This window comes from Cucurbita maxima, unplaced genomic scaffold (genome assembly GCF_002738345.1).
Source record: "Cucurbita maxima cultivar Rimu unplaced genomic scaffold, Cmax_1.0 Cma_Scf00013, whole genome shotgun sequence".
Taxonomy (NCBI): domain Eukaryota; kingdom Viridiplantae; phylum Streptophyta; class Magnoliopsida; order Cucurbitales; family Cucurbitaceae; genus Cucurbita; species Cucurbita maxima.
The window spans coordinates 1,549,054-1,574,186 of record NW_019272029.1 but is presented as its reverse complement, the minus strand read 5'-3'; the positions used below and the strand labels follow the sequence as shown (position 1 = coordinate 1,574,186).

Here is a 25,133-nt window from a genome sequence, read left to right as displayed (position 1 = left end):
GCACTCGTTCCTCTCTCCAATCGATGCGGGATCTCACAATCCACCCCCTTTCAAGGCCCAACGTTCTCTCTGGCACATCGCCTGGTGTTTAGCTGCTACCGCTAGCAGATATTATCCTCTTTGGACTTTTCCATTTGGGTTTCCCCTCAAGGTTTTTTAAAATGTGCATGCTAGAGAGAGGTTTTCACACTCTTCTAAAGAATATTTCCTCGAGAGGTTTCCTCACCCTTCTAAAGAATGCTTCGTTCCCCTCTCCAACCAATGTGGGATCTCAAAGATAAGGTTTGTGTTGAAGCTTCGTTTTTCTGTTTTTTAGTTTCTTCTTGCTTTTCCCTTCCATTCATGCATCAATTCATACCTCTGTGTGCCGTTAAGTTTCATAAAAGTTGAGAAGTTTCTTTATGATAGAGACACTTCTAAATGCATCATTGATCTGTTCAGGGATATTGGAAGACATACTTTTTTCAGTTTAGACAATTCAAGGATGGTGGATGAAGCAGCTACCATGAAAGCGCAGTAAGAAGAAAACATGTCCATTGTTGAACACAACTCACTGTGGGAAACACTCGCTCTCTTTATTAAGACCAATCGAGAAGAGAATACAAGACACTCTGTAGAATACTTCTGCTTTTTATTGTTTTTAGATTTCTTGGATGAATAACCTAGGTAGGGTGGGGGTATTTATACTAAGAGTAAACAATCTATATTTAACCAATCTAAATCTAGACCTAACCGATTTGAATCTAGACCTAACAAATTGAATCTTTCTCCTAAAATATCTACATCTCTTTCTCCTAAAATCTCTACTAAAATAAATATACTGGGCTCGTACAATTAGGCTTGACTCTATTGGGCTAGTACAATTATTGGGCTTGACTCTATTGGGCTAGTGATGATATTTCAACACTCCCCCTCAGCACTAGTCCTCATTCGCTGCATCATGTTGAGCTGACAGCGAAAGCTCTCATGTTTGCTAGTATTCAACCCTTTTGTAAACAAGTCTGCCACTTGGTCATCTGTCTTGATCTGCTGCATCTCAATTTCTTCCTTTAGGACCTTCTCTCTAATGAAATGGTAGTGCACCTCCACATGCTTTGTTCTAGCATGAAACACTGGATTTTCTGCAAGGCGAATCGCAGATTGGTTGTCGCAAAGAAGTGATATTGGATAGTCAATTTTCTGGTGCAAATCTTCCATCAAGAGTTTTAGCCATGTACTTTCCTGGGCTGCTCCAGCCGCTGCTCTATACTCTGCTTCTGTAGTTGATAATGATACTGTTGGTTGTCTCTTGCTACACCAAGAAATTGTTCCCGAACCAAACTTGAACACATACCCAGTGGTTGACCTCCGAGTATCGTGGTCTCCTGCATAGTCAGCATCACAGTATCCAACTAGCTTGCAGTCTTTGCTTCTTTTGTACAAAAGACCATAGTCGATTGTACCTTTGATATATCTCAAGATCCGTCGAGCTGCATCCAGATGAGGCTTCTTTGGACTTTGCATGTATCGACTCATAACCCCAACTGCATACGAGATATCAGGTCGAGTTAAAGTTAGGTAGATAAGACTACCTACTAGTTGTCGGTACGTTGTTTCATCGTTCAACTCTTTGCCTTCATGTGCACAAATCTTGGCATTTATCTCCATCGGTGTTGAAACTTGCTTGCACTCTAACATGTTGAACTTCTGAAGCATGTCTCTGGTATACTTTTGTTGGCAGAGAAACAGTCCTTCATCTGTGCGATCAACTTCTAGGCCTAAGAAGTGTTTAAGCTCTCCTAGCTCTTTCATCTGAAAGCGTATTGATAAATTTTCTCTTGTTTGATAAATTTCTCTTTCATCGTCCCCGGTGATAATCAAATCGTCCACGTAGACCAACACAATTGTCAAATTTCCTTCTCTTTCTTTGATGAATAGGCTTGAGTCTGCATGCGCAACTGAATAACCACTTTGGGTAAGAAATTCAGCAATCTTACCATACCAAGCTCTCGGTGCTTGTTTCAGTCCATAAAGAGCTTTTCTAAGCTTGCATACATAATTAGGATTAGCTGCACTCTCAAATCCCTTTGGTTGGTTCATATAAATCTCCCTGTCTAGCTCTCCGTGCAAGAAGGCATTCTTCACATCCATTTGCCACAGTTTCCAATCTTTACTTGCTGCGAGTGCTAGCAGAACTCGTACGGTAGTAATCTTTGCCACTGGACTGAATGTTTCATCATAATCTAGTCCATATTGTTGAGAAAATCCTCGAGCCACGAGTCGAGCCTTGTATCTCTCGATTGATCCATCCGGTCGACGCTTTATTTTATAGACCCACTTGCAAGAGACGGGTTTGATATCTCCTAGTCTTGGCACTAGTTCCCAAGTTTGATTATGCTCCAAGGCTATAATTTCTTCCTCCATCGCTTTCTGCCAAACCGAGTTTTGTGATGCTTCTTCATATGTCTCTGGTTCGTAAACTCTATCTTCTACAATAGCTGCATTTGCATACTTAGGATTTGGCCTTCGGATTCTATTTGATCGCCTAAGTTGTTGATGTGTTGTTTCATTTTTATCAGATTCGCTTGATTGAGTCACCTCCTGCTTGTCAATATCAATGTCGCTTGGACTTTCAGATGCATCGAAATTTGATTGAATTTGTGTAGTTTGCTCCCCCAGCTTCTGTTGTAGAATTTCTTCAATGTTTGAATCTGATAAGACTTTCTTCTCCGAGGACCACCATGTAGATGCTTCATCAAAAACTACATCTCTTGATGTATAGTATTTTCCACTTGTTGGATCACAGCACCTCCATCCTTTTCTTTGATTGTCGTATCCAACAAATACACACTTGACTGCTTTCTTGTCAAACTTGCTACGTAGATGGTCAGGCACAAATACATAGCAAACACAGCCAAATACTCGGAAGTAACTAATTGTAGGTTTCATATCCCATAGTATCTCAAATGGTGAGACGAACCCTAGCTTTGGTTGAGGAAGCTTGTTGATCACATGGGCAGCAGTTCGCATAGCTTCAGCCCAAAATCTTCCTGGAACGTTCTTTGCGTGTAACATGCTTCGACAGGTTTCTGCAAGGTGTCGATTCTTTCTTTCTGCTACACCATTTTGTTGTGGCGTGTTGGCACATGTAAATTGACGTCGTATCCCACACTCGTGTAAATATTGATCGAACTCATCTGACGTGTATTCTCCGCCATTGTCTGAACGTAGACAACGAATCTTCGCTCCTACTTCTCCTTCGACCATCATCTTGAATTCTTGAAACTTTGAGAACGTGTCAGACTTTTCTTTCATAAAGAAAATCCACACATATCTTGAGTAGTCGTCAATAAATGTCACCATATACCGCATTCCGCTGATCGATGCTTGTTTGACTGGGCCGAACAAATCAGAGTGAACTAACTCTAATGGTTTCTTTGCTTTGAAACTTGACTCTTTGTATGGTAATTGATGAGCTTTACCATACTGACATCCAGCGCAGACAACGTCTGTTTTGACTTCCAGTTGTGGTAGACCTTTGAGCATAGATTTCTCCATAATCAGCTTCAACTTATGGTAGCTAATATGTCCCAATCTTGCATGCCATAGATCTGTCGTCTCATTCTTTCGGGTCTTGTCAACATAGGCAGACTCTGCAGATAGAACGTAGACAGACTCCACTCTTCGTCCTTCTATCGTCGGCTTTCCTATTATCTTAACATCTTGATAAACTTTTACATCTTCTGGCCCAAACAAGACATAGCTTCCTGATGTTGTTAGTTGTGACACTGACAACAAGTTCTTCTTTATACCCGGTACATGATAAACATTATGTAGCGACACTGTATCAGACTTATTGCCAGGCATGATTGTCGTATTGCCGATTTGAGCAATTGATAACTGTGTGTTATTTGCTGTACGTACCATACGACTTCCTTTGTACTCTTTCTTGTCTTGCAATTTTCTCTGATCGCCAGTCATGTGATTTGAACATCCTGAATCAACGATCCAGTCATTCTCATAGTTGATATGGTCTTCCATTGTCGCCATGAGTGCTAGCTCGTCTTCTTCTATGGGACATAGTACCTCTGCATCCCATTCATCTTCTATCTTCTTTTTGGATATTGCCACATTGTTTTCAATGGTCTTTTTCCTGGACCAACAATCTCTAGACATATGGCCCTTTTTCCCGCAGTTATAGCAAATACCACCAAATCTCGTTCTTTGAAAACTCTTGTTGTCGTTCTTCTGAGCTCTCTCAGGTTGTGCAATCCCTTGGTGGCTTCTTCTTTTGTCACCATTGTATCCACGTCTGGTAGACGGCCTATTATTGCTCTGACTTTCACTCGTGTAGAGTGCTTCTTCACCCTTCAACGTGAAGCCTCCCATTTGTTTAGCCATGGCTTCTTGGCTGGCTAACAAATTTTCGAACTCTACCAGTGATGGTTGAGTGGGCCATCCTTGTACAGCAGCAATGAAGCTTCGATATTCTGGTCGCAATCCGTGGATTATAATCCTCTTCATTCGAGATTCTACAATGGCGGACTTTGGGTCTAGTTCAGTAATCTCCCGACAGATCGATTTGACCTTGTGGAAGTACTGAGCAATCGTCATATCACGTTGTGAAATTGACAACAACTCATTCTCCAGAAGTTGTAGTCTCGTATCATTCTTCTTTGAGAACAACATCACGAATGTGTCCCATGCTTCTTTCGGTGTCTTGTCATCCCAAATATGTTCTAACATCTCTTCTCCGATGGTGGTCTTCAAGGCAAACATTGCTTTGCCTGCTTTGATTCTCCATTTGCGCAAGGCGTCGTTAGAATCCTCCTCTGGCGGCGTAGTTTCACACCCGCCAACGATCTCCCAAAGATCCTGTCCTTGTAAATAGGACATCATGCATGTTGCCCACGTGTTGTAGTTGTTGTTGTTGAGTTTCTTAATTCCTCCAACGATTTGGAAATCACTCATCGTGTTGGCCATACCTCAGTAATACCAAACAAGTTCTTTTGACACAAGACTTGCAGAGTCACAGACTTCTCACGACACAAAAGAAACTCACTCACCACTAATCTCAAGAAATCGTTTCTGATGTGGAAGATCAGGCAGAGCTGCAACCACAGAGCATACTAAGGATTCCAAGAGATCAGATAACCTACACTAACCTCGCTCTGATACCAAATGTTGAACACAACTCACTGTGGGAAACACTCGCTCTCTTTATTAAGACCAATCGAGAAGAGAATACAAGACACTCTGTAGAATACTTCTGCTTTTTATTGTTTTTAGATTTCTTGGATGAATAACCTAGGTAGGGTGGGGGTATTTATACTAAGAGTAAACAATCTATATTTAACCAATCTAAATCTAGACCTAACCGATTTGAATCTAGACCTAACAAATTGAATCTTTCTCCTAAAATATCTACATCTCTTTCTCCTAAAATCTCTACTAAAATAAATATACTGGGCTCGTACAATTAGGCTTGACTCTATTGGGCTAGTACAATTATTGGGCTTGACTCTATTGGGCTAGTGATGATATTTCAACATCCATCACATTAGAATTAGCTTAAATTAAAAGCTTTTGTTATTTCCCACTTAGGCATTCAAAGAATTATGAGTCTGAATTTTCCTTTTCTGTCCCTGTTAATGCATTTGTAGCCTTCTCATTCATTTTTGTTCATTTCTTTGAGTCAATGAATGGAAGTCTTTGCCGATCAATTTTGATGTCTTCTTATAATTATGTTCCTAATGAATCACATGGTGGCCTTCTCTAGCCGTCCCAAATACTATTCTTAACCCGTAGTTATCGACAACATTTTTCTTTACTCATTTGTTACACATGCCTTAGTTCTCTGTGTGTTCGATAGTTGTGTCCATATTCATCTTAAACTTTCAATTTCATCAAGTTAGCTAAAATCCTTATTTTTGTGACCTTTAAGCCAAGCCTCTGTCACTCAGTGCCTCGTGCATGAGAAGCCAACTCGTGTCCTAATGAGTTGCACTTATGACTAACTAGGCAAGGTGATATTAAATAGAGTCCACACCCATTTGTAGTTCATTTGCAAAGTGAGGCAAAGTTTGAAAAGATACGTGTCTTATTTTTTCAAAAGTTGCAATATTATTTATTATTTTTGACGGGTCATAAATTTTTCAAAACTATCTTGAAAGTAAAAAATCATTAGAATTTTTTTTTTAAAAAAAATGGAAATTGGGATTTGGATCGTAATGAGGACATGAGACGTGCAATTCATGTCACCGTTTCAGGTCCCAATTTTCGTTCTAACAAATTTTTACTTTGAGAATAGTTTTGAAACGGTTCGTAATGTTAAGTTAAATACGGCAACATTTAAAAGAATATAAATATTTTTAAAATAAATGATAAAGTTCAAAAGCATATAAAAATAAAATAAATAAATAAAAAGTCTTTTTTTTTTCATTTTCCATTTCATCAAATATGAGGTTTTTTTATTTGCATTTAAAACATGGAAAAAATGAGTTGGGCCTTCAAAAATGAGTTGCTTCTGTATTTATTTATTATTAATTTTGGATAAGAATAGACAAATTTTCAGGTGGGGCATTAAGCTATATATATATATATATATATTTATTATAATAAAATTGTTTAATTCTTTCAAATATTGTACAATTTTTAGATTAAAAAAATGGGTACTTGAACAACAATTTCTTTCATTATTTAAAAAAAAAAATAAAAAGAATTGACCAAAATAATTAAAATTTAATCATAAGAAATTTTTTGGACTAAAACAAATCCACAGTAATGGGTAGGTTTTAATGCTGACATTCAATAAATATATATATATATATATATAACTTTATTTAAATACTTATTCAATAATATTTTAATAAATTCAAATTTCATTAAATACCCATTTTTTAAAGGTTTATAATAATAATTTGTGTTGGTTTAGTTTCTAAATCTTTTGAGTTTATAATAGACTTTCTAGTCAAATAATCCAACTAAATATTTGAATCACAATAAATATATATATATCACAAAAGTCGAACTTTTTTATTATGAAATAAAAATAAAATAAATTCTAAAAAAATAATTAATCAATTAAATGTTTGGAAATATACATATTATTATTAATTAAGACAATAAAACAAAATTAGCAGATGAAAAGTTATTTCATTTATTATTAAAATTTGGGAGGTACCATCATCATTTTTTAAACCAAATTATTTTATGGTGCATATATTTTTTAATATTTCAATTAGTTTACTTTAAAAAAAATAATTAGAGTAATTAAAATAATATTAGAAAACCTTTTAATTTGTTGGCTTATACATTAAAAATTTAGATCAGATTTAATTAATAGATTGAAGTAGTCAAATTTATGTGACTTTGAATTTTAATATAAAGAATTTTTTTATTTTTTTATTTATATGGTTGAAGTATTAAAGAGTGATTAAGACGTTTATTTTTACTAATGATTGATTGAAGGTTTAAATATTTATATAAATATTCTTAGTAAAAGATTTATTTTTTTTTTAATTTTAATAGATTTGATTTATTTTTGTATTTTATTAAAAAAAAAAAAAAGTAAATACGTCTAGAAATGAATACACGTATATTTCTTAACCTATAACCTCGTGTTTGAGGTGGATACTTTATCAGAGTAGTCGAGGCTAACATCTACTCAAAAAGAGAGGATTAGACATGAACGACACGAACAATGAACTTGCAGCAACACCAAATAAGTATTATTATTATTATTTTCGAAAATGACTCATAAACCGATTCTTTTTAGCTTTTTTTAAAAATCTAAAATATAATATTTTTTTTCCACTTGAGTCATTTTGAACATAATTTAATTGATTAAATTATTAATTTTTTTTAATCAGAAAATTAGTAAATGAATTAAAAACTCAAAATGTGGCCACCGATTAAAATATTATCATTTTACCTAATTTGAACAATATTATCTTATCCTATAACACCAATATTTTTTTTATATTAATTAAAAATACCGAATTAATGGATGTATATTATAATTATGATTTTAGATTAAATTTGGACCTTCTAGAAGAATAAAAAAAACATTTTTAAAAAATAAAAAGAAAAAGAAACGAAAATTAGGCTTAGTGATTGATTTTGATGAGAAGAGCTCTGCACGCGCTTTGGTAAAAAGCAAGAGCTTCTTGAATGACTTAGACATCATCACCGTTCAGATTCTGCCACGTGTAGTTTTGCTCAATCTAATGGGGAAGCTGACTGCGACCGCATGATATGCCGTGTGCATGCGATACACGTATTTGATTATATGAAAATGACAAAAATGGGCCCATTTTTCTGCCGCCTTACCGTCTCCGTGTCTTTGTAAAATGGTCAAAAACCATGGATTTCTTTATTTATTTGTTTTTTTCCCCTTTTTTGTTAAATTATCTTAAAACCATATTTCGAATATGGAAATTAAGATAATTAATTAATTAATTAATTAAAAAGTTGGTTTTTATTTTTTTGTTTATTTTAATCAAATATTAAAATTATATTACCTATAAAAATAATTCAACTAGTTAAAATATATATTTTTGATTAAGAGGTCAGAGATTCGAATTCAGCTACGTCGATCCACACATTATTGAACTTAGATTAACAAACGTTTTCTCTCCACATTAGTTGTAGAAGAAAACGAAACCTTTCTTATAAAGGCATGAACCGACACGTTTTAAAATGGTGAGACTAACAACAATACGTAGTAGGTCAAAATAGACAATATCTACTAGCAATGAGCTTGACCGTTATGATTTGAGTTAAAAGCTCGATTGAACTGATTAAGCTTGCGTTCTTGAATCACTTATTCACATATTATTATATTTTTCAACCTTTTTTTAGATTAAAATTTCAATAATAATTTAAAAAATTATTTCACATTCTTTGAATTAAAAAAAAAAAAAGAATAATACTAATAAGGTATTAACCGTTGCAGAAAAGGAGAAACAATGTGTTTTAAAAAGTAATAATTTTATATTAAAAGAAGTAATAATTAAAAAGGGTGGTGTTGGCAGTTAAAGTTAAAAGCGTTACGGACGGACAGCTCATTTTCCAATTAAACGTAAAATAAATATTTATTGAACAAATACTGACTAATTGCTTTTTGACTTTTCCTAAAAAACACTCTAATTTAGCTTTAATTTCATTTTCATCCATTTCTTTTAATTTAATTCTATTTATTGCATCATCTTTTTTTTTTTTCTTTTAAAATTTATGCCCTAATTTCTCTTAATTTTTTAATATTCAAAATATTCAATAAATAATATGCTGAGTTTTTTAAATAATCTACCTATTAAAATATCTTGGATATATTCAAAAATATTAATATTATAAATATTTCTCAACTTTTTAAAATTTTTACTTTCATAAATAACAATTTTATACTTAAATTCTCATAAAATTAAATTTATAGAAATAATTATTCCGATAAAGGAACATTATTGATGTCTGACGAACTCAATTACGCTCAAATTCATCGATTATCAATTTTTTATATAAAAAAAAAAAAATTGTCATTAGCATTATTTTCATTTATATTTTTCTGCTACTTTTTTCCAATTTTTTTCCATGGAAAAAAAAGGTAAATTTTAGGGCGGTCAAAAGCGTTGAAAAGAATATATAATAAAAATAAAAAAGGTTATATTTTTGGAATTAGAAATTCAAATAAAGAATTGAAAATTAATTAAACTTTTATCTGAAAAAAAAAATAAAGACTTTTCTTTTTCCTCTTTTAATTTCACTATCAAATTACAAAATTACCCTTTTACATCTTTGCCCTTCTCTGGTTGCGTGCAAGATTACACACTAATAAATCACCATTTTTAACTTAACTTATCGTAATAAATAAGATGTTTATTTAATCTTCCAACTTTAATTAAGAATTAATTATGTTATTGAATTATAATTACGTTTTTTTTATATCAAATTATTTTTATGAAATAAATTCAAACAAAGCTAAATATTTGGTAGTTGTTGGTTTAGGCTGTTATAAATGGTATTAGAGCCAGACATCGGACATGTGTCTAGCTTTCTCGTTGTTCCCGAAAGAGAGTAAACACGAGATGATGTGTCAGTAAGGACGCCCGCCCCAAAGAAGGTAGCTTGTGATGTCCCACATTTGTTGAGAAAAAGAACAAACCACCATTTACAAAGGTATGGAAACCATTCCCTATAAGAAGCGTTTTAAAGCCTTGGGAAGCTTGAAAGGGAGAGCCCAAAGAGTACAATATCGTCTCCGAACCCAATAAAATAAAAATTAAAAATAATAATAATAAAATTCAAAAGGGATGGGTATGTGTAGGAATTGGGTTGGACCTCTCTATTCCTTCTAGAGATACAAAATAAAATTCAAAATAAAATTCTTCAAAGACATCAATTCCTTCTAGAAGCCCATATTTGCATGTAGTTGTCAATTCCATTCACATTTTTTAAAAAAGCCCCAATATTTACACCAACTTTAGAAAATGACCCACAAAATTATTTATAATCCCAAAGGCAGCCCATGTTTTTTAACTTTTTAGTCCTTGCCTTATAAAAGCCTCACCACATCACGCCACACCCTGCATTTCTTATTATTGCAAAGTAAGCAAACCTTCACTTTTCTTCTTCATTTCTTATTTTTTTCACATTTGATCATCATTATGCTCTCAACTCCATTCTTCTTCAACTTCCATCCTCACCAATTTGGCAATCACATTGAGGATTTTTCATCTCATTTGCTTTTCGAGGCCACCGGCGACTCCGAGGCCGACTCCTTGGTTGGCCACGGAAGCTCGACCGTCTCGGTGGAGTTTAACGACGCTGAATCTTGCACGGATGACACTCCTGCTATGTGTAACGAATTCAAGACGTATGAAAACGATGACGACGACGACGACGACGACGAGGAGAATGATGAGGAGGTCGAAAGCAAGCCAATTGGATTCATGACAGAGTCAAGTGCTTCTATTGATTCAGCTGAGGAGTTCAAAATGTTGAATGAGGTGGACAAAAACAGGTTGTTTTGGGAGACTTGTTTGGCTTCATAACAGAACAAATTTGGTTTTTTTTTTTTTTTTTGTGTTCTTTAATGTTGTTGTTGTTTGATGTTGAAAATGTACATGAAATTAAGAAATGGGTTTTAATGATCCATTTAAGACACTGTTTTTTTTGTTTTATCCCATAATTTTGAGTTGGTTCTTGCCTTGTTTTCTGGGTTCATTTAATATCTGCTACGGCTTAGACAATTCTGAGATCATAGTTTGAATCAGAATCAAAATCAAAATCTGCAACTTCCATCATTTTTGTTTTATCCCATAGTTTGAATCCATGTCCTCTTTGGCCCTGTGAGATCCCACGTCGGTTGTAGAGGGGAGCTAAGCATCCCTTATAAGGGTGTGGAAACCTCTCTCTAATGGATGTGTTTTAAAACCGTGAGGCTAATGACGATATGTAACGAGCCAAAACGGATAATATCTGCTAGCAGTGGGCTTCGACTATTACAAGTAGTGTCAAAGCCAAACACCGTGTACTAGTGAGGACGTTGAGTCTTTAAGGGGAGGTGGATTGTGAGATCCCATGTCAGTTGGAGAAGAGAACGAAAAGCATTCTTTCTAAAGGTATGGAAATCTTTTCGTAACAGACGTATTTTAAAACCATGAGACTGACAGCAATACGTAACAGGTAAAAGCGGACAATATCTACTAGCGGTGGGCTTAGGATGTTACAAATGGTATCAAGGACAGACATCAAACATTGTGCTAACGAGAACGCTGAGCCCCCAAGGGAATGGTTGTGAGACCCTACATCAGTTGGAGAGGGGAACTAAGCGTTCCTTCTAAGAGTAAAGACCTCTCCGTAACAAATGCACTTTAAACCATGAGGCTAATAACAATGAGCCAAAACGGACAATATCTTCCTTTTCGTATCTTCGTATCAAAGAGATCGGTGGATTTTGGTAACATGATGAAAAACTGCAAATTCATCAATTAAGCAATAACTCAGTTCAATCAACTAGAGAATTTCCAAGGTTAAGTTCGTTTTGATTACAAAGGAAACAAATTAAACGTGTTCAGCTTGAAGCTAAACCTTAGGAATCACAAAAACACACAAACAAGCAATCCTTTCGAATTTTTTTTCCGGTCAAAGCCTCTCGCTAAACGTCGTGCTATGATACAAAAAAAAAGCAAGCATCACTTTGAACTACTGCAAAGAAACCATATCTCGAAGTACTATCATCGTCGTCGTCGATGAGAGCTGTTACACCGAGTTGTTAGAAGCAACAGCCATGGACGTCAACGAAGCGGGTTCCCTCATCTTGTCATCCATATGAATATCAATGAAGTTTTTATATGCTATGGGGACGAGTTCTTTGTGAATGCTTTGTCCCTCCTCTTCGTGCAAACTCGTCGTGGGATCTTCTCCATCACTTGTACTACTAAGGCACGAGTTTTCGTTTTTACTATCGGTGAACGAGATACTCGACTCGACATTCAGTCCCGAGCAGCTTCTTGGACTCAAATCTACGTCTAAATCGCCTTCTCGTCTTGCTGAAGATCTTCGAGTTTCGCTTTTGGTATCATCCAATTTCCTCAAGAAGCATTCCTCAATCTCACTTAATGATCCCTCATCTTCATCTCCATCTTCATTGACATCATTCTCAACGTCGGAGTTCGACCCTCCCGATTCGTCTCCGGTATCCATATCTTCCTGACTATTGAAATCTTCATCCATTTGCTGATCAGAAGAACGAGACGACATAGGCGAATATCCATCCGACGCAGCCTCTTCCCGCTCCCTTAATGTTTTCATAATCAGTGTTTTGAGTAAGTTCATCACTTGAACAGCATGCATTAGAGCCGTCAATGGATCAGACATCTATCCAACAAAAAACACAACATCATACAAGTGACAAAATGAAAGTCGTATATTATGCTTCTATTACGCGCCGTCTCAGTTTATACCTGAGTCATGTTCGGAGCAAAAACCATAGCAATATTCCTTGCATTCATTTTGTTACAATCTTCTTCCTCAACAACATCAGCCATAAGATCCACAGCCCAACTCAACAACGCAGCCTCGGTTGGCTTTAACTTCTTAACGAGCTCGACCGATTCCTCTTCGGTGTTACATTGCAGAACTTCCTCAGGAGAGAGTCCATCGAGCACTCCGGATGGAAGCTCTCGAAACCAAGCTTTGATCAGGCCAGCCAAGCAGTGAACATCAATGTTTTGAGGTATAATCCCTCTATTCAACTTGTCCCTTACTTGCTCCTCTTGGCTGTTTTCGGGGTTTATCCGAAAAATCCCTTCAGCCTGCAGCAAACACATGAACATACAAATCATATACATAGCTAGCAACGTGCCATTAACGACATGACACGACACACGACAATTTGATACCTTAAGGCCTCCTTGACGGTACAAGCGATCCTGCATTAGCAAGAGTATTCTTGGTACACTATTTCCTCTTGAATCAGTAGAACATTGCATTGATTCAGCAGAGACCCCAAACACACTGGCACTGCAAAGTTAAGATATGCTCATAATTCAGCTGAACATTAAGAACAGAGAAAACTAAACGATGTCGGGATGTCGGGACCCCCTAATCACCAAAAGGCTCCTCCCTCACACCGCAAGAACAGCTCCAAGACACAGTATTGTCATAGTCCGTGACATTATTCAATGTTCATTCTAAATCTCAGGAAGTTGTCTTAATTGAGTGGAAGAACATTGTTGTTAAAACGAATTTCATATGTAACGACCCAAGTCCACCACTAGCAGATATTGTCCTCTTTGGACTTTCTCTTTCGAGCTTACCCTCAAAGGTTTTAAAACGTGTCTATGCTAGGAAAATGTTTCCCGTAAAGGGTGTTTCTCAACCAATGCGGGAGTATGTGAACTATTTGATGCTATAATCCACCCATTGATCTCCAAAAAAATGGCTAAAAACTTGGACTAAGAGACTCTAAAACTGAAAAGACAAGAAAAAGGCTCAAATTAGCCAACATTTGAAGTGAATAAGCAAAGATTTAAATCTTTTTAGCAAATGAGCTCCCCTAACAAAGGCAAATATGGCTAGTTTCCAACCAAAATGCTCGAAGTTGAGCCCAAAAAATGACAACCCAACAAAAGATTTGAACTAAAAAAGCTAAGTTTCAGCTCCTTAGAAGCAAATAAGTTCATAACAAAGTAAAAATCTCAAGATTGAGGCCATAAAACAAGAAACCCGACAAAGAAATTAACTCAAATGAGCAAGTTTAGCGCCAAAGAACGAAAGAACTGAGGAAATTCCTCACCTGGCACTAGGAACAGAGCTGGGAATCTCAACCTCAAACTCGACAGGAAGCCCCAAAAAACCATTGAAGCGGTCGAAAGTGACATGGGCAATATGTCGAACATTTGTCGGCCATCCAATTTCCATCTGTTGGACGGTGGAGATAAGCTCCTCCCGGCGATCAACACGGCAATAGACCATGGATTTCCTCAACGCCGTGAGCAAAACATCGACCAAAGAGAGCTGATTTTGGTCATCACTGACGGAGCCCTTGGCTCCTCCTTTGACCATTTTGCTGCCTCCGCCGCAGCCGCCGCCCCTAGTGACCATAACAATGCCGGTCATTCTCTTGCTCGTTTGCCGATTTGGGTGGGGGTTTTGAAAATGTGAGAGATGGGTTTGGTTGCTTGTTTTTATTGCATTGAAGGAAGCCCTCTTCCCGTGTCTTTGTGTCGCTACGGTTCTTCGAAGTTAAACATATTTCAAAAAAAAGGTCTCAAACGGCCACTTCACATTTCAAAAAAACGCTTTTTTATGTGCTCTCTTCTATCTGCGCACACCACCGTTATTATTTTATTATTTTTTTTACTCCTCTCTCAACGTTAAAAAAATAAATTTAATAAAATATTAAATTTTCCATTTTTAAATTAATTGATTTAAAAAAATGGTAAAATATATCAATAATTAAAAATTTAATAACATCACACAAAAGGAATTAATGAATTCATTTATTATAACAAATAGACTTTCAAGCTCAATAAAATTAGGTAAAATTAGTACTCAAATATATTAATGACATCATCCATGATCTCATAAATTAATTATAACTCATTCATTTATTATAACAAATAGACTTTCAAGCTCAATAAAAAAATTAGGTAAAATTAGGACTCTATATTAATGACATCATCCATGATCTCATAAATTAATTATAACTCATTTATGCATTTTTTTAATTTTAAAAAGCTGAAAAAAAAATTGTGACTATTTGGTACTTAGATTTTAAAATCTTAATACTTTTCACCCATTTTTATAATAGAAAAATCGTATCTAGATTAGTTTTAAAATTTTGAGATTGACTAAGAGGCTAAAACAGACAATATCTATTAACAGTGGATTTGGGCTATTTAGAAATGATATAAGAGCTGGACGTGAGTAATGTGTCAGCGAGGACACTACACCATCAGACGCTGAACCTCTAAGGATATGGATGGTAAGATCCATTTTTTATAATAAGGACGTGAAATCAGTCCGTATAAAAATTGGATCGTTGATTGTTGAGGGACAAATGTGGACAAGCTTGATATTTCGAATGTTATAATTTGCTTTGTTGTGCCAATTTCAATTATTATTGTCCTTTTTTTTTTCAACAATTTTATTGTCATTATATTATTTATCAAAAGTTTGTCCTTAATAATGTAATATAGTAATGTCACATCAACAAAATGATAGATTAGAATTAATAAATTAAAATATTTTTAAATTTAATCACATGTTTTGTTTNGCCTTAAAAGATGTCCAAAGAAATAATGACATTATTATTATTTAAATATATATACTGACTTCACCAAATTTAATAGTTAACCTATTATGATATATAATTTTAATTAAATTATACGCTACTAAACAATGAAGACTTGAATAAATTGAATTATATTTTGTCGAGGTTTCTTTATTTTTATAAAATGAGAGAATATTCTCCCTAATTATTGAGCTGATAAAAAAAAAAAAAACGAAATTAATTGAGAATCTTTCCCTTTGGGAAATTGAAAGGGTATCCAATCGTTTTGACAGGCAATTGGACATATCTCCTCGTCCCCATCAACTACTCTCGACTTCGACTCCCCATATTTACACCTTTTCTTATAGACAACAAAAAAAAAAAAAAAAAAAAAAAAAAAAAAAGTTAAGAGAGATGAAAACGTGAGGGAGGTGGGGCAAGTGGGGTAGAAGGAGCGGAGGAGATTGAATCTAGAGGTGGGGCCCACAAATGGGTATCCTAAATCGAAAAGCAGGTGATTGAAATGGGCCCCACAAAATCAGATGAAAATGAAACTGTCAGATCTCCCTCCAAAATTCAAGGTTTGAATTTCAAATAATAATAATAATAATAAGAATAACAACAACAACAACAACAGAGGGAGAGAGAGATTATTTTCTTTTTTCCTAATATTTAATTTTAATTTTTTAAAAAATATTTATTTTGGTATTTTGTGTTTGCTCATTATATTCTTTTTTCTGTCTCATTCAAAACTCCAACCTCTTATTTGCATTCTTATTAATGGCTACTCACATGATGCTGCAATTTTATTTATTTTTTATTTTTTTATTTTTTTATTTTTTTATTTTAAAAACACAAATTTGGATTTTCATGATTTATTTAATGATGGCGACACCTTTCATCTATTTTGAAGATCCTCAATTTTAGATGCCTTAAAAAAAAAAATTTAACTTAATAATTCAAACAGTAAATATTTATGTAATTTCAAGTATTAAACTTTATTTTTTTAAAATAATACATTATTTTATTTTCATGATTCCAAAAAGTGTTCTAATTATTATCAATTTATTATTATCCATTTAAATATAACTTAATGTATTAAGATATATGTCATTAATTAAAAAGTCAAGATTAAAAATAAAAGAGAAAAAGAGAAAAGAAAATAATAATAATAATTGGACCCTTTTAGGTTTGTAATTTATTAACTTCCAAGATTAAAGTTAGATAAGAGTTAAAACTTTATTTTTAACCTCGAATATAGATTAAATTATTGATATTATCTTATAGTTCAAATTCGGTATTTGTCGCATCACAAACACCTTAGTATAAAAAAAATTCCAATCCGGTATAGCTGTGGATAGAAGAAAGTGGGACCCTAGTACAATGGTAACAATGTTCGAGTCCCAATGTTCGTCCGAAGATTCTAAGAAATTGCTACTCCAAAAGTATTTATGAAAGGTCGAGAATAATATTTGAATATAGACATTTTTTAAACCCGGGGCAAAATAATAATATCAGCAGACAAACCCAATTCAAGAGAGTAGCTGAATTTAATGTAATGTTATATCATATGACCTTCACATGAAGGACCTTGACACTGTTCTTTGGTACCAAAAATTCATGAATTCAAACACTAAATATTTCATGATCTACTCACCACTAGATTTTCAAACAACACAGGCACAGAGACAAAATTGGAGCCTTTTCTTGATCTTAATTGTAAAGAAAACACTGAAAAGTGTACCTTACAAACAACTAATTGAAAAACTGAATCTCATCATCTTCCAGCAATTCTCAGTAACGGTGAAATAATACCTTGTATCTCCAGCAATGACTGTTGTATCCGAATCTCTTCGTCTACCGATCGCTTTAAGTTTCTGATGTGATCTTTCAAGGCACCAGAGGCTCTAATGTCTTCGGCCCGTAGCTCAAGGACCTTTCGCGCCAACCCCATCAACAAGCTTGAGTATCTTGGCAATGTAGAGTGCTTTTGTAAGAAAACCAATAGCAAACCAAGCTCCTCCATGTTCAAATTTGAAACGCATTTCAACAGCTTCTTTCTTGCTACCAATTCCTCCATTACAGCCACCACATTCTCAGGGTTCTTACTCGCTAACACCGAAACTAGAGCATCCTTGTGCCTGAACTTCTTCAAGAGTTTATCGTGCTCTGTCAACTTCAACTTTTTGGGTTTCATGACTAGGTAATCTCCTTCAGTTGGCTTCTCCCCTTGACCACGATGAAAGTATCGAAAGTGAGAAGGCCTCAAGCCTCGCCTTTGAGGTTCCCCAACTGATCCGAGACTCCAAGGGTTCGACAAATTACTCGCCGTAATTCCCTTAGTCTTCCTCTTGCCAGCATACAAGATCCCATTTGAAGTCCCTATAACTCTACTACTACAGTCGGGAGAAAACCCAACTGACATAAGAGGTGTTGGGAATCTCATTGAATGAGTAACTTTCATTTTTGAATAATCAAACACCTTCATATACCCATCCAGAGCTACACTCAAGATTCTAAATTGATCTGATTCTTCTCCGCTATCCTTGCCCAATTTCCCAACACATAGTGAAGTAACAGTCTTAATATGACTCTCCATAGACCCCACCATCTTCCCACCTCCAATCACATCCCAAATTTTCACAGAATTACCCCCAGCAGTTGCAACTAGTCCACCTGACGGTAAGAAAATCACATCCTCCACCGGTTTCCCATGATTTACTTCCAGAACCGATTTTGAATTCGTTCTAGCATCCCAAAGCTTCACAGTGTGATCATACGACCCAGTGACAAACATGTCCATGCTAGATGGAGAGCATGCTCCACTTCTAACATAGTCCTTGTGGCCCAAAAAATCCAAAAGTGGAGTCTGACTTGCCACATCCCAGTACTTAACAACTGCATCATCCCCACCAGATAATAGGTGGAGCTTATCGAGAACCGGGTACTGGACAAAATGAACTGGGCGCGAATGGGAACGAAGCTTTCGAAGCGGGGTTCGAGATTTAACATCAAAGACTTGGACAAGCCCTGAAAGGTCTGAGGCAGCAATGAGGAGGCCATCACAACGAAACGAAGCACAAGATACAACATCTCGAAAAGATGTAATTGCAGAGGTAGGGGCCATGGTTTCCGTGCTAAAAAGAGTGAGAGAGGTCGAGTGGCTAGCAGAGAAAATGGAAGGATTCGTCGGACAGAAGGAAACAGAGGATATGGATGAAACAAGGTTCGGGATCTCATGACGCTTAAAGGAGGACCAATATTTTGATTCTGGAGTTTCTTTGGGTGTCCTGGCCTTAGCTTTAAGCTTTGGTTTAGCCAGGAAGGTCCTTGTTAAACTCAAAGAATTAGGTTCTCCCATGCTTAGACTGAAAAAAGAACACCCTTCTCACCTAAACTACAGCAGCATGAAAATGTAGAGTAAGTAAGCCTAAAAATGAGAAAAATATGCGATTAAAGAAAGCATAGAAGGCCCTCGATGCACAAACAACATAAAATCCATACACAATAACACCCATTATGCATTAATTTAGAACATTGGCAATCTGCCACTAAAGAATAGGTACAAACAAACAAGATAAAACATATTTCAACGACAATTCAGCGACTCCAAACAACATCAAAAAACCCAAAAGTTCGAACAATAAGTAAAGCTCTGGATCTTCGCATTGTTATTCAAAATACCCACTACCAATTCAGCGAACAGAGGAAAAATTAAGATTCAATGCAGTTAAAAACAAGGAAATTGACTAGAAAGAACAACGAAAGTGAGCATCGCAACAGAGCATAAATCAAATATATCGGTTGGATTGTGAAGAAAAAAGAACGAAATCAAAACGATAAACCTTACCAGAAAGAATGAATTGTGAGCGAACGGTTCGTATCATGTACAAAGAAGCAGAAACTTCAATCGGAGGGAGACAAATACAGAGAGAAGGGTTTATGCGTGAATCAAAGAAATTAGGGCAACCCTTAGGGTTTTGGCGGATGGCTTGGAAGAACGGGGTTAGGGTTTTTCTTACACGTAAGTGGAAGAGAGAATAGTAATGGGCCGTTGGGCTTCATTTAAAATCCCTAAAATTTAAATAATTCTAAATAGTGCTTTAAATTTAATTTTTATATTTTATATTTATTTATTTGTAATTTTAATTTCAATAATATCGTTTATAAAAAAAAAAAAATGTAATTATTCAAATTAATCCTTTTGAATTCTTTTTTTTTTTTTGTTAAAATCGTTTGAATTTATATAATGCCTAAAAATATCTGAAAATATTTTTTTAAACCAATTTTGAAACAAATAGATTTTTTTAATATAAATTAATAGTTTATATTAAAATTGATTTTGTTAAAAAGATATATCTAATTTTTAAATATATAAAATATAAAACAAAAAAAAAAAATAATATCTTTCTTTTTGTCGAAAATATTTGGAAAATTTTATCCTCAGTCTATTTAAATCAGATTGGCTTCCGTTTATTCGTCTCATCTTCAATTACATTTAATAAATTTCTTTTGCAAAACTTTTCTCTGATGGCGGCTAAATTCTTGACTTACGATGATGTCGTTATTTGAGGATCCGATTTGCATTGTTTAGAAGGTAGAAATTACTTGGACACCATCATAGATTTCTATTTTGCGTACCTCTCCGCAACATACCAATCAAACGAAATTCTATCGATACGACCGAGTGTTTCTTTCTTGTTGGACAACACTCTTGATTGGGATATTTTATATCCACGATCAAATCTCTGAACCTCCATGAAAAGAAGCTAATTTTTTTCGTCGTCAATGATAACTCCAACGTCTCCTCTTCCTATGGATCTCATTGGAGCTTGCTGGTGTATTGTAGAAAACGGAATTTATTCATGCACTACGACAACCTTTCCACGATGACAGTGAACATGCTTTCACCCTTTATGAATTTACATCAATTATGATCCAACAGAGTTTATAGAATGTCGTGCACCTCGACAAAACAATGGATACGATTGTGGACTATATGTGATGGAAAGTACTCGGGTGATTTACAAGCATTATTTCAACGTTGATCAATTTCGAAGCAAGGATGAGATTTCTGGACCCATTAATGCGATGCGAAGTGTAAAGAGTAAGTATGTTGAGTCCAATATGCGTTATGAAATGTTGCAGCTTATTCACGGATTGAAGCAAGAACAACTCAACTCTAGATAGATATTAAAGGTCGCAGATTATTCACAGATTGAAGCAAGGATAAATCAACTCAAATAGTTTTTTTTTTTTTAATTATTTTTAATTTTATTCATCGCCGATCTAAACTTGTATTGATGTACGGAATGAAGCAAGAACAAAGCAACTCTAGATAGGTTTTCTTTTAAAAAATAATTTAATTCATCATCGATATACGTAAATGGATGAATAAAATTATTTGTTACAATTTGATATTAGTGTATACAAATCCATATTTTTGTTTAATTATTAAAATGGTCAATCTTATTATTATTATTAATAACCGCTTATTAAAATAATAAAATCTAAACCGTTTATCAAATCTAAATAGTTATCAAATAAATTATATGAAGGTTAAATTAATTTTTTTAAAAAATACTTCTGAATTTTACATTATCTTAAAAAAAAATATCAAATTTTTAAAAATTTCATTATACTAAAAAAAAATCAATTTTACATCAAAACTACATTTACGCAGTTAAATAGAAAAATCCTATTTTTAATAAAAAAAAAATTCAAAAACACTTTTAAATTTTTTTTTTAATTAAAAAATACCCTTACCACTTACCTATATTTCAAAATAAACACGAACTTTTGAAGATTTAGAGATAATAATTTTCGTCCATATTTTGATGGTAAAATTTTTGTCTAGTAGATAAAAAAAAATGAAAATGGTTCGTGTTTTAGAAGTTTCTTTGAAATATGCTTCTATTTGGATAAGAACATTAACCTAATGTTCATCATGCAAACAATCGACCTTTATCGAAGACTATCTGTTTTACACTTCACAACATTCTCCAAATATATAACGAAATGACCAAACGTAGAACTTAAGAAAGGCCCGAACATCATTAGTATCTGATTCCACACAAAGTTGCAGCTCCTAAGTACATGATCTAGACCTTCCTCCACAATCAAAACAGAGCATGTTTGTTTGTTTGTTTGAGGCAATTAAGAATAGGCATGCAAATGATATGCCTCTCAAGGACTTGAACAATGTGAATCCAGTCCATAGTTGTGGAAAAGGGGAAGACAACAGTTGAAGGACAAAACCAAACCAGGCATGTCTATCATTTGAGGCAAATGAAACAGCTGCAGTTCACTTCCCGATCAAGCCAGGCGACATTATCCGCTTGCTTGACGAATGGGATATTTCCCTACAGCCGAACAACCCGATCCTAAGGGCAGGGGAGAAGGAAGATAGAGAAGCCAGGAGAGTAGAGTTCAACATTGTTTGTAAAGACACCAACTATGAGCAAGATCCATTTGGTTCTCAACATGACCGACTAGAATTAGTGTATGAAGGAATCCGTTCTACTTTTGGTTCTCGACATGACCAACAAGAAGTGTAGGAAGGAATCCATTCTACTTTTGGTTCTTGACATGACCAACTAGAAGAAGTGTATGAAGGAATCCGTTCTACTTTTGGTTTTCAACATGACCAACTAGAAGAAGTGTATGAAGGAATCCGTTCCATCTCCCTATTCTTGTATCTTGCCTAAAAACCATCAATATGGCTAGTGCTAGAAAACATTTCCTAAAGGCCATTTGGGTTAATGTGTTTTTTGGTAACAGTCCCAATGCGTCTCAATGCGTCTATAGAGAGAGGTTTACACACCCTTAAAAGGAATGTTTCGTTCCCCTCTCCAACCGATGTGGGAGTTCACACTTTGCAAGTGGCTGAATCAACCTAATGCAGACATCTTAAATGAAAAAGGGTCTATTCCAAAAGCAAAATTTAACAAACAAGCATGCAAAACAGCAGAGGGACAAAACAAAATATGGTTTCAATCAGATGTCAAATTAAAGAGATCCAGTCTTGTGGTTCACAATAACCAAATAGATTCCAAACCAAAGCAAAGAAACCACAACAGTTTTCACTCTTAAATACCTCGCATATCAAAATTTGCAGATGATCAAACACCTTTAGAACTCTTGAGATGCAGATCCAATGTCGCCTTTACCCGACCCGGCTTTCTTAGGCAAGAGATTTTGATGGATATTCGGCAACACTCCACCATTTGCAATGGTCACATCACCCAAAAGCTTGCTTAGCTCTTCATCGTTACGGACTGCGAGCTGTATGTGCCTCGGAACAATACGGTTCTTCTTGTTGTCTCTGGCAGCATTGCCTGCAAGCTCAAGCACCTGCAAATGAAGATTTTTAGTATATTCAGCTACTTTAAATGCAAAACCAATTCATCATCATTGTACAGAAACAATAGGGATGAACCCAAATGAAACTTCGTTCATCCAAACAACAAACTAACATAGTCTTGTGGCTTTGTCATCTTATTCACCAAGTAAAACTAAATAAGCTGTGCATTCAGTATCAATTTCTAGTCAATTGGATGACATGCAAGAGAAAAAGGGAGGCCACAATTCAAAGCTCGAGATTACTATGCAATGGTGAACCTAATTTCAAATAGTTTCTTCATCAATTTAAAGAAACAAATCGAAATTCATCATCTCCAAATCAATTCCAGAGCCAAAGCAGACGAAACCCAACAAAATCAAATATAAGAATTACGATTCAAGTGATAAAAGCACCACACTACAGCACCTCACTTCATCACAATCAGACGAAAACAACTCCACAGATAAACAGATCGGAAACACAAGTAAAAGATCCGATGAGAAGAGCAAGCACTAACCTCGGCAGCCAGATATTCAAGGACAGCGGAGAGGTACACGGGAGCACCGGCGCCAACGCGCTCCGCATACTTACCGGCCTTAAGAAATCTCGCAATACGACCGACGGGAAACTGAAGACCAGCCTTCTGAGACCGCGAAACAGACTTCGTGGCCTTTGGTTTCCCTCTGCCGCCCTTGGTCGAAGCCGATGAACTCATAGTATAGATTTGGTTCCCTCTGCCGGCGGATGATAATATACTTGATAGAGATAGAATTGAAAAAAGAAAAATCGAGGGATTAAGGAAGAAGGATCCCTAAAATATATATAGAGAGAGAAACGAAATCACAGGAATCAGCAACTTCTATATCATTAATGAAAAAAAAAAATAAACATTTAAATTAGTGGCCAATTAAGTAAATTGAAGATTTCGCATTTTAGAGCGGTTATATCTCGTAATTTCTGATTGGCATGCAAGAAAATTTACGGATTCCAGGAAATTGAAAACTCGACTAGTTTCTTTCGATTCTAATTAGCGGTGAACTTCATCGGCATTTACACAATAAAAAAGTTGAAAGACGATAATGACGTAAACTGATCTATTCGAAATTCGTTTCGCAAATTTACATACCGAAAGAAGTATGATCAATTGAAGCTAATAACAATCTAACAAAACCTAACTATTTAATTTTCATTTCATCATCAATGATAGTGATTTCTACCGTAACCTAAAATTCTTGAGACGCCGATCCGATTTCGCCCTTGTCTTTCGCATTCCCGGCCTTCTTCGGTAAAAGAGACTGATGAACCTTCGGCATCACTCCTCCACTAGCAATCGTAACCGATCCCAAAAGCTTGCTCAATTCCTCATCGTTCCTCACCGCAAGCTGAATATGCCTTGGAATGATTCTGTTCTTCTTGTTGTCCCTCGCAGCATTCCCCGCCAACTCCAAAACCTAAACGAAAAACAAAATTCCTGAAACAGAACACTAAAAATCGAAGAATTGAACTGTAAACGAAATAAGCATAACAAACTTCGGCGGCGAGGTATTCGAGGACGGCAGAGAGGTAAACCGGTGATCCAGAACCTACGCGCTGAGTATAACGGCCCTTCTTGAGGTACCTGGCAATACGACCCACGGGGAATTGAAGACCAGCTTGTGAGACTTAGAGACTGACTTGGCGGCAGATTTCTTGCCTCTGCCGCCCTTAGTCGGAACATCGGTGGAACTCATTTTTACTTTCCAGCGGTGAGATGGATTCGTAGCATAGAAGAGGGCTGTTGGTTTGGTTTTATAGTGAAGAACGGAACGCTGTGATTGGTGGAACGTTGTTTCACGCCGATCGCCAATGTGGCTGGAATTAAAGTTCTTAAAATTTGGCGAGACCGCCGAAGATTTGAAAACTAAATTAATTAGTTTTTTTTCTTTTTTTCTTTTTTTTTTTTACATATCCTTAATAAATACAAATTAATACAAATACCTCAATTTAATTTTAGTTTATGTATTTTAATAAATATTAAATTTAATCATTTTTAATTAA

General features: G+C 35.2%; 4 protein-coding genes and 1 pseudogene across 7 annotated transcripts; 1 reads left to right on the top strand and 4 right to left on the bottom strand.

Moving 5' to 3' along the window:
- Positions 1–10,552: 10,552 nt before the first annotated feature.
- LOC111488264 lies at positions 10,553–11,186 on the top strand. The gene has a single exon (XM_023135966.1). The coding sequence runs from the start codon at positions 10,641–10,643 to the stop codon at positions 11,025–11,027; it is 387 nt and encodes a 128-aa protein (XP_022991734.1). The 5' UTR covers positions 10,553–10,640; the 3' UTR covers positions 11,028–11,186.
- A 761-nt stretch (positions 11,187–11,947) lies between these two features.
- LOC111488256 (rho GTPase-activating protein 2) lies at positions 11,948–14,767 on the bottom strand. Its single transcript, XM_023135959.1, has 4 exons — positions 14,276–14,767; positions 13,380–13,500; positions 12,942–13,292; positions 11,948–12,855 (listed from the first exon to the last, which is right to left on the bottom strand). Exons 1-4 carry the CDS (start codon positions 14,596–14,598, stop codon positions 12,238–12,240), a joined length of 1,413 nt encoding a protein of 470 aa, XP_022991727.1. The 5' UTR covers positions 14,599–14,767; the 3' UTR covers positions 11,948–12,237.
- A 2,490-nt stretch (positions 14,768–17,257) lies between these two features.
- Positions 17,258–19,766, bottom strand: LOC111488255 (protein SLOW WALKER 1). 4 transcript variants are annotated; one of them, XM_023135955.1, is made up of 2 exons: positions 19,605–19,766; positions 17,258–19,151 (listed from the first exon to the last, which is right to left on the bottom strand). In XM_023135955.1, the coding sequence occupies exon 2, from the start codon at positions 19,113–19,115 to the stop codon at positions 17,532–17,534; it is 1,584 nt and encodes a 527-aa protein (XP_022991723.1). In that variant the 5' UTR covers positions 19,116–19,151; positions 19,605–19,766; the 3' UTR covers positions 17,258–17,531. The 4 variants fall into 4 exon arrangements, with proteins under 4 accessions (XP_022991723.1, XP_022991724.1, XP_022991725.1 ...); XM_023135956.1 differs by having other exon boundaries at positions 17,258–19,184; positions 19,605–19,759; XM_023135957.1 differs by having other exon boundaries at positions 17,258–19,154; positions 19,605–19,759.
- Positions 19,767–22,727: 2,961 nt separating this feature from the next.
- LOC111488262 (histone H2AX) lies at positions 22,728–23,930 on the bottom strand. The gene is made up of 2 exons (XM_023135964.1): positions 23,614–23,930; positions 22,728–23,107 (listed from the first exon to the last, which is right to left on the bottom strand). The coding sequence occupies exons 1-2, from the start codon at positions 23,809–23,811 to the stop codon at positions 22,886–22,888; spliced, it is 420 nt and encodes a 139-aa protein (XP_022991732.1). The 5' UTR covers positions 23,812–23,930; the 3' UTR covers positions 22,728–22,885.
- Positions 23,931–24,091: 161 nt separating this feature from the next.
- LOC111488261 lies at positions 24,092–24,841 on the bottom strand (annotated as a pseudogene).
- Between the last annotated feature and the right edge of the window lie 292 nt (positions 24,842–25,133).

What these genes read in the sequence shown, in the direction of transcription:
- LOC111488264 (XM_023135966.1), top strand. Translation starts at nt 10,641, where the DNA reads ATGCTCTCAACTCCATTCTTCTTCAACTTCCATCCTCACCAATTTGGC.
- LOC111488256 (XM_023135959.1), bottom strand. Translation starts at nt 14,598, where the DNA reads ATGACCGGCATTGTTATGGTCACTAGGGGCGGCGGCTGCGGCGGAGGC. An exon ending in AGCTCTGTTCCTAGTGCCAG is followed by an intron (nt 13,501 to 14,275) that starts GTGAGGAATTTC and finishes TTAACTTTGCAG; the next exon opens with TGCCAGTGTGTTTGGGGTCT. An exon ending in TTGCTCCGAACATGACTCAG is followed by an intron (nt 12,856 to 12,941) that starts GTATAAACTGAG and finishes TTTGTTGGATAG; the next exon opens with ATGTCTGATCCATTGACGGC.
- LOC111488255 (XM_023135955.1), bottom strand. Translation starts at nt 19,115, where the DNA reads ATGGGAGAACCTAATTCTTTGAGTTTAACAAGGACCTTCCTGGCTAAA.
- LOC111488262 (XM_023135964.1), bottom strand. Translation starts at nt 23,811, where the DNA reads ATGAGTTCATCGGCTTCGACCAAGGGCGGCAGAGGGAAACCAAAGGCC. An exon ending in TTGAATATCTGGCTGCCGAG is followed by an intron (nt 23,108 to 23,613) that starts GTTAGTGCTTGC and finishes CTTCATTTGCAG; the next exon opens with GTGCTTGAGCTTGCAGGCAA.